We start from the raw sequence: 15,310 nt of genomic DNA on the forward strand, positions 1-15,310 counted from the left end.
TAGAAGGAATGCATGTTACTTCATTAAACAGAGACTCCATAAAACCAGAAAAATCACTTTAAAAAAGTGAAGCTCTACTCATAATTATTTTTGAAAAAATTTATTCTTGAAGGATGATCATAAATTATCTCTAGCATATTTACTGTTTAAATCGTCCCCCTGGCCTGAATCATCTCATGCTGCCAAGTTTCACCCTTTCAGAAAACTTTATGTAAAGTTTTTTCAGAAGAGAAATCTTAGTAAGTCAAGGGCTAACTGTATTTATTAGAGAAAAAGTAAAATATGTTTTAAACATAAAGGCGATGAGTTTTTTAAAAATCATATTATTTATCCTATGGAGTGGGGAGGGTCTTCACTAGAAAAAAAATACCCTTTTCTCATGGCCCAAAGTAAATTAAGACTTGTTGCCAGAAGCAGGATTTATCTACTGGAAGACAACATACTCCGAGTTAGCATTCATCACTCTCACTCGGCCCTTCTGGTGCCTGAAGTGGTGAAAATGTATACAATCTCATCTCTGTCCTTCATCACTACTGAAGAAGAATTCTTAAGTAACACATCACCCACTCACAACTCAAAATAACTTTTCAGATTACCTGGGACATAGTCTAGCTCTTGTGAACTCTCAAAACTGACCAGCTAGGATTCCCTTCCAGGACCTAACTCCACTCCAAGGAGAAACTGGTGGTAGTGGAATCAGAATGGAGCAGGACAGGGACACTGGAGAAAAGGAAAGACAGAGTCCAGATGGAAGTGGGGAATTGATGGAGCCTGGAAATCGCAGAAACAAGGAACCATAAAAAGAGAGGGAGCTCTGTTAAGTTAGAAAAGTTATCTGAACCAGGCCTCTTTGTAAAATTCAGAAAAACTAAATTCACATTAAAATGAACAGAAAATTCTCCAAGTCAAATCCCCACTCCATAGGATAAATGACTCGAAGGAAAAAGGGAAAGGGGAAGAATAATATCCCCATAGGGAATGAAAGTACTTTGGAATGAAATGCTCAAAGAAGCAGAGCAAAACTATGACATACTATTCCAAAGTTAGCTAAAGGCAATAGGAAAATGATAGAAGACTTGAAAGAAAAATATAAATCAGGATTGGAAAAAACTAAAAATGAGGTGACAAGAAATCCTTATTGATCTTAAGGTCATATCCAGAAGATCTAGAAAAGTAAGAGTAATATGATCCTAATTCTGAAAAAAACAAAGCAAAGATCCTGCATTTATGTGTATCTTATTTGTGAGTCTGTGTGTGTGTGTGTGTGTGTGTGTGTAAATAATTATATGAGCAAAACAGAGGCCAGGTATGGTACTGCTGACACAGGTTAGAGTAGAGGCTGGGATGGAAGGACTGACAGGGGAGGAGAGAGGAAAGGAGGAAACGGCCAAACAAAAAGAAGTGTACTGAGGGGAAAAGCTCATTCATGATTATACTTACACATTTATATAAAATTTTGTACATGTGTTTGCATATGTAGAAAGACATTTAACAGATTTGAAAATATTCTACTATATTTTCTTTTAAACATTCTGAAGTTTTGCTTTTCCTATATATTCAGTCCATCCAGAATTTATTTGTTTGTATATAGTATGAGACGGCAGAGCTAACCGTGCCCACCGCTAAGACCACTGTTGCAGGCACCATTCCTTCTAATGTCTACAATGCATTAAGGTCTCATACATATGTCAGTTTCTGGGTTCTCAATCTTATGGCACTGGTCTGTTTACCTAGACTTTCATCCACACTGTGATTCCATAATCACTGTACCTGTGGAGTAAGCCTTAACAGCTAATAAAGTGAAGTCATAATGTTCCCTGACTTGCACAATACTTCTGCACTCTGAGCTTTCTACTTTCTTTCTGAATTATAGAATGAGATCTCTCTCTCTCTCTTTTTTTTTAAAGATTTTATTTATTTATTTGAGAGAGAGACAGTGAGAGAGAGCATGAGTGAGGAGGTCAGAGGGAGAAGCAGACTCCCCATGGAGCTGGGAGCCCAATGCGGGACTCGATCCCGGGATTCCGGGATCATGACCTGAGCCGAAGGCAGTCGTCCAACCAACTGAGCCACCCAGGCATCCCTAGAATGAGATCTCTTACACTCTAGTGGGATTTCTATCAGAACTACACTGAATTTATAAATTAATATAGGAAGTACTGACATTTTTAGGTTATTGAGTCTTTCCTTGTACGCCTATCTTTCCATTTAATTTGGTGTCTATGTTCTTTATTAATGCTTTCCAATTTTCCCAACAAAAATCTCACAGATCTTTTCAGATTTTTTTTTCTTTTCACAGATTTATTCATAGTTTTAAAAATTGTTTTTACTTCAATAGAAGCACCTTTACAAATTACATTTGTTTACTACCAGTGTATATACACATTTTATTGAATCCCTTTTATAAATTTTATAGCCAGTAATTTTGTTTGAACTTTTAGTTCTAATAGCTGCTATAATATTCACTGGGATAGTCCATGTAGATAGTCATAATGTCCCTAAGCGATGAAATGCTATTGTCTCTTTCTTTCTAATTTGAATACCACCTGTTCTCCTGTCTCACTATGTTGGCTAGAAGCACCAGTAAAATTCTGGATAGACATGGTGACAGCAGGCTTTTTTCCAAAATTTTAAGGAAATGTTTCTAACATATTATCATTACAAAACATGTTGTTTGTGGCAGGTCTCAGGCTAAGAAAGTTCTGTACTATTCCCAGTTTGCCAAGAATTTTATCATGACTGGGCAATGATTTTATTTTTATCCATTTTCATTTTTCCATCTATTTTTTTTGGTTCATTCTACTGTTCTTTCTTTAATTACTTGAGTCAAATGCTTACTTTTTGTCCTCTTTTTTCTCAACCTAGGTATGTGAAAGTTTATTAATCTCTCTCTTAGTACTCCTTAATCACATTCCGAATGTTTTAACACATGAACCATGAGCTATTTCTTTTATCATGGGAGAACTCTACAAATGTGTTTTCCCCAAGAGGGATGTACCATCCCAGAGGACATGCAAGATATCTTCCCTGGAGTGCAGGAGGAAAATGTTAGAACTTCAATATCTTTTATTAATCCTTAAAAATAAGGTTTACTAATATTTAATATACAGATGATGAACTCATCATCATCCACATTATAAGGTTAGACAACAGTGATCCAATCAGTTCCCAGAAATTGACCTCACACTGTGAAAATGTCATGGCTATTTGAAATACGGACTTACATCCACTATCATGAACTTCACCTGAGGTTGAGTACTGTGCTTTGACTTATTAGCTAATAAAGCTGGTCCATACATAAAAATCCTAACTAAACATAGCAGGGTACGTGTTCAAAATATTTTTGCTGATAGGTTTGCAAAATTAAGTTTGGAGACACTTCTCTTCTGTTTTGAGTTTAGGCTTGTCAACTATGAAAGGAAAAAAATCAAGATGAAAAAAAGTCTCAAGGAGAATAGAGTATTGTATTAAAATCAGGAGACTCTTGGTATGAATCCTTAACTGACCAATTAATATAAGTAACTGGTAAGAGCAAAAAAATCTCAAACAGAAGTCCCCAACAGAGATATAAATTAAATACAAAAGAACAGAATGCAAATTAAATATGCATTGCTGAACCCATCGGTACACGATCCGGTAAAACTTGGCAAACTAGAAACAGAATGATTTTTGCTATTTCCTCCAAATAAGAAAATGTAAGAATCATGCTCTATTTGTACATACATTGTTTACGAGTATTATGAGCTAATGAGTTTTTAATTACAAAAAGAACCAATTGTCTGGTTAGATGCCTCTGTAAAAGTCTCATTCTAAAAATAATGAGAGTAGGATACTAGGATGATTAATAACAGAAAATAATTCATTCATCATATATATCATCTGCAATCATTTTTATATTTTTCAACCAAGAAACAAGCTGTTAAGAGTATGTACATAAAAACAGCTTCATATTTCATAATATATTCTCTTAATTTTAAAACTGTAGGAATAAAAGGATTACATAAGGTTAAAAATAAATAGAGGGACGCCTGGGTGGCTCAGTTGGTTAAGCAGCTGCCTTCGGCTCAGGTCATGATCCCAACGTCCTGGGATCGAGTCCCACATCGGGCTCCTTGCTCGGCGGGGAGCCTGCTTCTCCCTCTGCCTCTGCCTGCCATTCTGTCTGCCTGTGCTCGCTCTCTCCCCCTCTCTCTCTGATAAATAAATAAAATCTTAAAAAAAAAACAAACAAAAGATCTGCTATTTTTCAAAATATTTTATATTTAATTGAAATAAAATTTGTTTTTAGCTTGTTAGCAGAAGAAAAAAGAAATTAGGCTGCCAAAGATGGCGACAGAAACTCTGTATCTCAAGATATTCAAGAAGTACAGACAACTGAGTTGTACACCAAGACTGAAAGACAACCTAGGAATTAATTCTCTCAATGTCTTGACATAAAATACCCAGGTACTCACCAAGGTGAAGTCCCAGTGAGGGCCAGGTGTTAAAAATGTGAAGGAGCTACCTCTCCGGAGGGAATGTCTGTTAAAAGAAAATTCAAGCAAAAAGTTAACTGAGAGCAACTTTAGTAAAACAAAGCTCTAGACAGATAAAAAGCTATCTTTCTCATAGGTTCAAAACTATTTAAAGTAACTTTATTAGTCATTTAATTGTAGAAATATAAAGAAGGGATGCAAAAAAAAAAAAAATCAGGATTTATCCCCTGGTCATTTTTAGAATCTTTACAAAAGTGAAAGGGCCTTTATAAAATTAGTGGACATATTAAAAATAATTCACCAAACCAAGCAGGGTTATTTTAGGAACATATACATGGTTCAATAGTAAGAAATCTATTTCTTATATAGTATATTAAACTAATAAGTTAAATAAATAGCAGTAAATGATGCAAAAATTATTTAACAAAATTACGCATTCTTGCCTAACATTTAAAAACAAGAATAAAGGATGCTCAACATAATAAATAAAACTCAAATGCCTTTAATTTGAATTTCTTGTTTAAATCTCTTCCATGTACTGATTTTTTTTTAAAACTACGGTTTAATTAGCCAAATAAGGAATTTTGAAAATTATATCTGAGACAAAGATCTCAAGAAGATTAAAATTTGACTAGGATTTTGTTACAATTAAGTGACAGATTTTTCTTCTGTTTATCTTTCCACTCAAGAGAATCCTTTTAACAAAAACCTGTCCTTGCTTTTATAAAATATAAACCTCTGTTTATAAAACATGCAGAAAAATCACAAAATATAGTTAGCACAAGAAATACAGGTTATAAACTATACTTACCACTAATCTCTTTGGATATAAATAATTCTAAAATAAGTATGTTTCCCCCTTGTATAGAAATAAGTGAGAAAAAAAAGCCACCGATCACTTGTGTTCAGGCAGATTCAAAGGCGGGCTGAAGAATGCGAAAGCTTCACAGTGGAATAAAGGGAAGGTTTCAAGTGTGCCCTGATTGGAGGCTGCTGGCATGGGAAGCTGAAGGTGAGCTAAGCAGGGGTGGGATATCCTCTGTGAGTGGTAGGGGGGTACATATTTGGCTTGCTCTGATTAGTTCAAAGTTGGAAGCAAGGATAAAAATTAGGGAACTTGGCAGTTATCAATCAAGTCCTAGCCACTGTGGGTTGATTGTTAAAAAAGTTATTGTTCAGCTTTCTGGATTGTAAGGCCATTCTCCACTTGTATATTCATCCCACTTCTCACCCTTGATCCTCACGGTCTTTGTTCATTCTAGGTTACAGTAATACCACAGATGGCTCTAGCAGCTGCAAGAATTTACAAGCTTAATCAAATATAAGGTAGTTTTCTAAGCTAAATATAAAGCAGAAGTTTGCTTATGTTTTGATCTGAACACAGGGCAGACGGCTACAAGAAAAAGGAGGATGTCAAAAGACTTCACAGAAGAATTAATATTTAAGTGATACTAAGCTGAATCAAAGAGACATAGCAATTAGCAAAGCATATGAGAGCCAGGAAGGCTTTTAGGGCAAAGGGAACAGCACAAGTTAAGCAGGAGTGAAATGAATTACATTCAGGGAACTGCAAGTAGTTCCTTAAGTTTGGGTATCAAGAGAAATAACGAAGGGCAAGCTAAAAGGCCTTACATAAACGACTCTTATAAAGAGTATGGACTTGATCTTGAATATGTATGGTGGCAGCAATCCACTATGGAATTTTAAGTAACAAGAAGGATGGCAGCAGGACTGGTTGGGAAGACTGGTCAGGAGGCAGCTCCCATATTGCTTACAATAGACACCAAGGGGCTGAAGCAATAGCAACAAAGTTAGGAGAAGCACATTAGAAAGCGGGCATGGGGGCACCTGGGTGGTTCAGTGTATTAAGCCTCTGCCTTCAGCTCAGGTCATGATCCTAGAGTCCTGGGATGGAGCTCCTCATTGGGCTCTCTCTGCTCAGCAGGGAGCCTACTTCCCCTCCCTCTCTTCCTGTCTCTCTGCCCACTAGTGATCTCTCTCTGCGTGTCAAATAAATAAATAAAATCTTAAAAAAAAAAAAAAGAGGGCTCAGTGACAAAACTGGCAGATTTTTCCCTCTTCCTCCCTATGTCAGCTCAGTTTCCACCAAGGTTCCTGGCATAGTGAAATACGGTTCTACTAATAATAATTAGAAATAGATGCAGAAAGATCTTAAGATAATTAAGCAAACGTTTCCTAAATAATTATTTGTGAAAGATTAAAGCACACTGAGCCTTTTATTACTCTTAAAGCTCGTATTTCTCCCCCAAAAGCCTCTTCAGTGGAGCCAGATAACCCAAGGAATTGGTTTTTCTTGCCACTGCTGAAAAAGTAATGATGAAGAAAACTATGATTTTTTTTTAAAGATTTTATTTATTTATCAGAGAGAAAGAGGGAAGAGAGCGAGCACAGGCAGACAGAACGGCAGGCAGAGGCAGAGGGAGAAGCAGGCTCCCTGCTGAGCAAGGAGCCCAATGTGGGACTCGATCCCAGGACGCTGGGATCATGACCTGAGCCGAAGGCAGCTGCTTAACCAACTGAGCCACCCAGGCGTCCCGAAAACAGTATGATTTTTGATAAAAACACTGGAATGAGGAATTTAGGTGAAACCAACATGACATCTGAAATGCGTTAGAATTCACAAGTCTCAACAATACAAAGATACAGTATCATAAACAATGCTAAAAGATTATAAGAAAAACAGGACCTTCATACCATATGTATCCATGGATCATGCTGTTTAAAAACACTCTAGGTTAAGTGCTATCACATACTACATGCTTAATAAGAGCAACAGTGGGGACTGAGTTGAGAAGCATCAATTATGATTTCTCATAAGATTATTTTTAATCCAGTGCAAATATTCATTAGAGTAGTAATCATAGTGACACTTAAAATATTCAGTAAATATGTCCTTAAGTTTTAAGAACACAAAACCAAAGTTATTCATTTTTTTAGTCCCTAGAATCAACCAAACTGACCTCAGAATGAATTTGATGTTTGAAAGCTGGAAAGAAAAATAGTTCTTAGGAATTTCAAATAGGTCAACAAACTGGAAAAATATTTCCAATCAGATGGCAAGATTCTTTCCAGTACAAGCTATAATCAGTTTTATAGTTATGCTATTTTTTCCCAATTCAATAACAAGTACCTATTTATTTTGAATACCCATGGAAAAAAAGAACCCAATAAACAAGTTGTGCCCAGGAACCATGTAAGATCGTGCCAACTTTTAAAAATCTTGGAAAGACATACAGTCATCTTTCACAGGGGTCAGACTCCAAATGTAATAGCTATTTTAAATCCTTGTGGGAAAAAAACTTTGATTTCATAAAATGTTAAAATTGTAAGTGGCCTTTCCAGAAGACACTAAGCAGAGTTCATTTTAAGAGGTATTAAAGGGTGATATAAGAAAGGACAGTCCTTCATCTTTTCCATAATTTTTGTCCAGTCCTTTTTTCATATATTTAAACAATTACAACATTTCAGGCAGAAAATAAACTAATACATGTAGAAACTAGCTTGGTGTATTAAATTGTGTTTCCTATTAACCCCATTGTGACTGTTCCTTAGCCTAACATCCATACTTCTTTTCCTGTCATTTGGTGTGTTTTTAAACAATGTAATGATTTTATTTTAATGTAAATGATTTTACACTAACTACTTTTAGTCTAACAAAACAATTACAATGGTAAAGCGAAAAATTATGTTAATTTATTCTTAAGCCAAATCACGTTTTCAATTATGATTTGTGTCACTGCCCTCCTCTGTCATGGCAAATAATTAAAAACAGCAGAAAGGTAGCTCAATGAACATTTTCAGAAAATGTACTGGACAACATAAAGGAGATAATTCTTCCAATGAAAAAGGAAGAAAATGTAAAGATACTGCCTTATAATAAGGTAGATATTTAGGGGTTTACAAAAGAACAACCAAAATGATTTAGCAAAGGAATCGTTTTAAAAAGCAAGCGAAAGGGGCACCAGGCTCAGTCAGTTAAGCATCTGCCTTTGGCTCAGGTCATGATCCCAGGGTCCTGGGATGCAGCCCCGAGCTGAGCTCTCTGCTCATCAGAGAGCCTGCTTCTCCCTCACCCCCACCCCCACTATCCCACGTTGTGCTCTCTTGTTATCTCTCTCTCAAATAAATAAATGAAATCTTAGCAAAAAACAAAACAAAACAAAACAAAAACAAAAAACCAAGCAAAATAGAAGGACTAAAGATAGCAATATAGCAGATGAGGTTACTGACATCAGCAAGAAGACTTGATGCATAGGACACCTAAAATATGCACGGTATAACTGAAAACTGTGTGTGATACCTCCAGATCTATAAGGAGAATTAGTTCCTATGTGGTAAAACAAGAAAATAGAGTAGTGCTGAAATGTGCTACTAGGCTAAGGAAGCCGGTCCCACACACCAGCAGTGCAACTCAAATTAATGCCTGGTCCTAATCACAAACTACTATCCATACCTCACAAACAGCTAAAATTTAAAATTTTAATCTGTAAATGCCGAAGGTACCATGAATGTAGAAATAACGATGTAAACTATTCTCTGTAGTGAACATTTGTTGATATTGAGGGCACTCAACTACTCAGGTTATCAGTTTCTTTGCAAATTAGGCAAAAAACAATGACAAATGTTACTGAAACCATTCATTCATTTGGGTAAAACATCCAATGTAGTGGACTGCTTTGACTGCTTAGCATCTTTGCTATTAAGAAATTGTGTCTTCTCCCACTTTATAAAGATTCTGTAGGAGCCCAAACTCATGTAGACTATTATCCCTTATCCTACTAGGGTTTTTTCAACTTTCTTATTTGTGAGCCCCAAATAGCAGATACATCTTACAACATCTCTAAGTATAGAACGCAGCTGAGCATCTATAATGTATGCTGTAAGCCAGCATACACACAGAAAATGTGGAATATTCATTTCATATAATGGAATATTATTTAGCAATAAAAAGGAATGAAATATTCATGCAAGCCATAATATGGATGAACTGCAAGATTATATATTGTGATTGCATTTACATGAGATGTCCAGAAATACAAATATATACAGATGGAAAGCAGGTTAAGTGGCTGCCTAGGAATGGGGGTAGAAGGGGGGACTGACTGCATAGAAACTTGTAATATTTTTGGTGATGAAATGTTCTTTCAGTGGATTGTGGTAATAGTTGCACAACTGTATAAATTTACTAATACTCACTGAACTGCACACTTAAAATGGGTAAATGTTATCATATGCAAATTGCATCTCAATAAAACTGTTAACAAGTTGTCATTTTATGTGGGAACAAATAACCTTAGGAACTAATGTGGGTATCATTTTATTTTTAGCAACTACATTAATATTAATAATATGACAATCTTGAGTTATCAAGAACTGGCTTAATTATTTGTTTAAATGCCCTAATTTGGTTTAAAATACGTTTTGAAAAAATGTTACATTCCCTTACAGGGAACAGGAATCCTTAGATCTGAGTTTATACTACAGCTAGCCTGGCTTAAGACTGGGCCTTTAACCCTGGTTATTATTCAACAAATTCATCAATTTTATTAGAAAAACAAAATTTACAGAGTTCACTACTGATAGATCATAGGCGCGGTATTATCTTTTTAAAAAAATTTTAAAATTTTATTTATTTGAGAGAGAGGGCGAGAGAGAGAGAGAGAGAGAGAGAGAGTGCATGCGTGCACATGATAGTGGAGGGGAGGGGGTGGTGGAGACAAACAGGCTCCGGGATGAGTGCAGAGCCTGGCAGGGTAGCGTGGGCAGAGTGTAGGGGTGGTGGTGGTAGTGGCTTGATCTCAGGATCCTGAGTCATAAACTCAGCAGAAATCAAGGGTCAGTGGCTTAACTGACTGAGCCACCCAGATGCCTCATAGTATTATCTTTCTACTATGGAGAGCATTATTTCAAATCTGTTAAAAGGAGTATGTTATAAAATCCTTAAAGGATCAGTATGGATTCAGACTCCTGTTATTCAAGCAGTGTATAATATTCAGTGGATCCTCCTAAGGTCCCAAAGGGCAGAAACATTATTATTTAAATGTCATTTACATCTAACAACTTAGTATTTGCATAGAAAAGCTCCTTAAATGTGGTTACATGAATGATGGTAATTGTTTTGCTGGTTAATGCTACTAATACATCCCTTTAGAGACATTCTGTGGAGGAAACATGGCAAACAGAACATTAAATTAGGAGTTAGGAAATACAGGACAAACACCTCCTAGTATCTAGCTGTGAAATTTCAGAGCTTCACACTCTCGTCTATAAAAGAAGTTGTGCTAAATTCTAAGGCCCTCTCGGTATTAAAATGAACAAGTCAATGTTTCTTAGAGTTAATAACAGCAGCAAGAAATTTAGGGAACGGCTGTTTCGTTCCAGGCACCATTCTAAGCATTTAGATGTTTATATGAGTTCTATGCATTGACTTATAATCCTTACAGCAACTCTACAAGGCAAGTACTTATAAATGAGGTATAATGAAGAGGCTGGCAGCACGCATCAATGAAACTGGTCAAGGCCTCAAAGATGTCAGTAGCAGTATCAGGATTTATATCCAATCAGTCTGGTCTAGCACTATGCTGTTAAAAAGTATACTATATCACATCTACAAGAGCTGACAAGAGAGCTAATTGCTAATATTCTTTGATAGACAGTATATATGTGATAATTCTAGTGTTTCCTGCATAAAATACAAATAATGATATCTAATATTCATGGAGCATTTGCTATGTCTAGGTACTGTTCTAACGCTTTATATAAATTATGTTGGGTAATTTTTACAACCTTATGAGATAGATACTGTAAGGTAAGATTTAAAGAGATTAAGTCTCAAGAACCAGAGTCTGAGCCCAGGAAGCCTGACTGTAAAGCCTCAAATCTTTAAATACTAGTATTTTATTGGGTTGTGGGTCTTAGTCTAAAAGAATGTACACTCCCAGAGAAAACAATCAGGTGACTCAAAACTGGGGCCAGAAGAGCCTCAGCATCAGGAAAACGAGGCGAGGAAAGCAGGCGTCTTCTGAGCTCGGAACCCCACGGCGGGGCCTAGGGCTGTCAGTAGACAAGGTCCCTTCCTGCTACTCCAGAACAAAAGGGAGGGATAGAAGGGGAGAGCAGACTTGAGAAACCTGCTACAGAACCTATACAGAAGCTTGCACTCTGCTGGATTCTAGCTATTTCTACTCTTTCTCCCCCCTAATTATCTCTCTCCCCTGCCACAGCGTATAGCAGTCAGCAGTCACCACACATATGATATATTCCCCCCCAAAATCAACATTTAGCAGAGGCAAACCAGGTATATAATCCTATATTTAACTTGGTACAGACTTAAAAACAGTAAGTCCTCTATCTCTCCTGGATCTGTAGATCCTAGCCGTTTCTATTGCGTAGTTTATTCTCTGATCTAGCCCATTTCTTGGCAGGCCAGGAATAATTATTAGTAATGCGCATAGGTGGAAGTGAGCTCCAGACCTATGCGTCAGGCTGATTAAAGGGTGGGCATGCATGCGTACATATGCATGTGCATACACACACACACAAACACACACACACACCCTGTACTGACTCGTTTCACTTTAAACTCCTGACTGTAAATTTCAGGTAGGTCTTCACTTTGGCCCAGCAATGCTATTACTTGTCACTTTGTCACTTCCTCTCCACCTTGTCACTTCCTCTCCTACTCTTGGAAGTAATTATTTCAAACCTTTCTCTCTTTACTCTTCCAATATGCCCTCCTCAACCCTACCTCATTTTCAGCTTATGACTTTGCATCTTATAATATTATATCCCCCACATTTACATTGTTCAATCTACCGATACACCCTAAACAACTTCTTCTCTTTTTGTTATAATGTATAAGCTGTATTAACTAAGACCAAACCTTCCATTTATACACTGGGTTATATATTCTCTTTACTACTCTAAAAGAAGCCAAAGACAAAACACGGTAACTTCAAAAAATACCAAATAATGAGTTATGAAATGTAAACAGACATTCCAACAATTTAAAAATTGCTAGAGGAAGATCCTTCCTGAATAAGGGCACACAGTCAGTGTAATAAAGTCTTAAGGAAAAGCAATTGTGTGATCAATGGATTTGTGAACAGAATTAGCTGTTCATTTTCAGAGACTATCTTTACGTGAGTGAACTATTAACAAACTATGATTATTTGGACTTAGGTATTTTGCAGGCATTTACTCTATAATGAAGTATTGCTGTCAATGATAAAAATTTGTGCTTTCAAATGAAAATTAGAATTTTTGAAAACAGTATCCATCATTGTGAGTATGACATCTCAACACTTAAAAGCTTTTCAAGTGAGACTGGTGATTATATAAATGACTGTGATTTATTGATAACATGTAACAGTATGTATCAACCTTTGGAAGAGCTACATAACTCAGTACACCAATACTTTCTAAATGACAAATACATAGTGTCACAAAATCATGGTAAGTAGAGCAGGCCTATTAAAAAATTTAAAAGATAGTGGATTTTAATGTAACAGAGAATGAAGAGTTCATTCCAACATTTCAGATTCCAAACTGCAGCCAAACTTTAAGAAACCACCACTTGCCAAGTTTTGGTATATTATCAAAGAAGAATATCCACAATTGTCTGAAAAGACTATTAAAGAGCTCATGCACTTTGAACTAAAAATCTGTGTCAGGGTAGATTTTCTGCATAAACTCATACACTTCATTCTCTATAGACTTCATTTTTATATGCTGCAAGAAGCAAATGTAAGAATCCTGTTATCTTTTGTTAAGTTAGATACTAGAAATCTGCAAAACTTATAAAAACTCCAGACTTCTCATCAATGTGTTTTTAAAAATCTTTGTTTTAAAAAATATGTTGTTTTTGCAAATATGTTGTTAATGGGTCTGACTACTAAAAGAAATTTAAGAAATTAATCATTTTAAATAAATATAATCCACATCAACACAAGCCCTTTGGTGTCCTCAGCAATTTTAAAAAGGGTACAGAAGTTGTGACAACGCAAAAACAAGAACTGTTGCCCTAGAAAAAGCCTGTACAGGTCCAGAAAGAAAATGTACACCAAAATATACCTTATACAATATACCAGATAAACTCCCTATGAATTATGGAAAAAGACTTAAAACTATTATAGTTAATAAATTTCACTGCATAAAAGTATCATAACATATTTAATTTCCTTCCATTTTTTCCTAACCTTTTTACTATAAAAATGTGTTGTAATATATTGTCTTGCACATACACCCATACATACTTGTACCATTATTTTCCTAAGATATAAATTCTTATACATACAGCGCTCAGCTTAAATATATGCACTATTAAAATTTTGTTTTATCTGCCAAATTTCTTCTACATTCATCTAATGGGAGTACCAGAGGAGAGAAAGGAGCAGAAACTGTATTTGAAGAATTTATTTCTCAAATTTACAGAAAAACAATAACTACACATCCAGAAAGCCCAGTGAACTCTAAGTAAGATAAACTCAAGAGGATCCAAACACATACCACAGTAAAAATGGTCAAATGTAGGAGACAATTTTAAAAGGAGCAAGAGAAAAATGACTTGCTACTTAAAGGTAATTCCAAGAAGATTAATGGCTGACTTATCAGCAGAAACTACAAAAACCAGAAAGCAGTGAGATGCCATAGTCAAAGGGCTCAAAGAAAAAAACTATCAACAAAGAATCTTATATCCAACAAAACTATCTTTCAAATATGAAGGTGAACTAAAGACATTATCAGATACAAAAACTGAGAAAATCTGCTGTTTGTAGACCTGACTCATATATTAAAGGAAGTATTCAGGCTAAAAGCAAGGAAGCCTACATGGTAATCTGAATCTACCCCAAAAAACAAAGAGCACCAATAAAATCAGTTTAAATGAGAAAAAAAAATTCATAAAGAAATTAAAATGCCATAAAGTAGAAAACATTCACTTAATGCAAAAGAAAGCAATAAAGGACAAACAGAGAAACCAAGGTTACATATAAAACAAAAAGTAAAAGAGCAGGCATAAATCAAACTATATCAATAGTTAACATTAAATGTTGAGAGGAGTAAATCACCCAATCAAAAAATAGACTGTTAACTTGGATCTTAAAAAAAGAAACATAGGGGCACCTGGGTGCTCAGTGGGTTAAAGCCTCTACCTTAGGCTCAGGTCATGATCCCAGGGTCCTGGGATGAGCCCCACATCCGCATCCGGCTCTCTGCTCAGCAGGGAGCCCGCTTCCTCCTCTCTCTGCCTACTAGTGATCTCTGCCTGTCAAATAAATAAATAAAATCTTAAAAAAAAAAAAAGAAACATAATCCAACTATGTATCATTGACCTTTGAACAACGTGGGGTTAGGAGGATGTCATGACCCCTCATCTATGAGGTCAAAAATCCATGTTTAACTTTCATTCCTGCAAAATTTAATTACTAACAGCCTTGTGTTGACCACAAATAAGCCTAAACTATAACATAAACAGTAGATCAGCACATATTTTGTATGTTGCATGTGTTCTATACTGCATTCTTACTACAAAGCAAGCTAGAGAAAATGTTATTAAGAAAATCATAAGGAAAAGAAAATATATTTACAGTACTGTAAAACATCCATGTATTAGGGAGACCCATGCAGCTCAAACCCATGTTGTTCAAGGGTCAACTGTGCCACCTATAGGAGACATACTTCAGCTTCAAAGATACAAATAGCTTGAAAGTAAAAAGAAAAAGATATCATGCAAGGAGCAAACCACAAGAAAGCTAGACTGGCTAGATTAGTATCAAATGAACTAGACTTTAAAACAAAAAACAGTTGCCAGAGAT

General features: G+C 35.8%; 1 protein-coding gene across 1 annotated transcript in view; it reads right to left on the bottom strand.

The window, feature by feature from the left end:
* Nucleotides 1-15,310, bottom strand: part of NET1 (neuroepithelial cell transforming 1) — a 60,086-nt gene that overhangs the window by 36,656 nt on the left and 8,120 nt on the right. The window contains exon 2 of the mRNA XM_032349849.1: nucleotides 4,455-4,521. Within this exon, the coding sequence (XP_032205740.1) occupies nucleotides 4,455-4,521 (67 nt within the window). The remainder of the gene's footprint in view (nucleotides 1-4,454; nucleotides 4,522-15,310) is intronic.

Source organism: Mustela erminea, chromosome 6 (genome assembly GCF_009829155.1).
Source record: "Mustela erminea isolate mMusErm1 chromosome 6, mMusErm1.Pri, whole genome shotgun sequence".
NCBI lineage: Eukaryota > Metazoa > Chordata > Mammalia > Carnivora > Mustelidae > Mustela > Mustela erminea.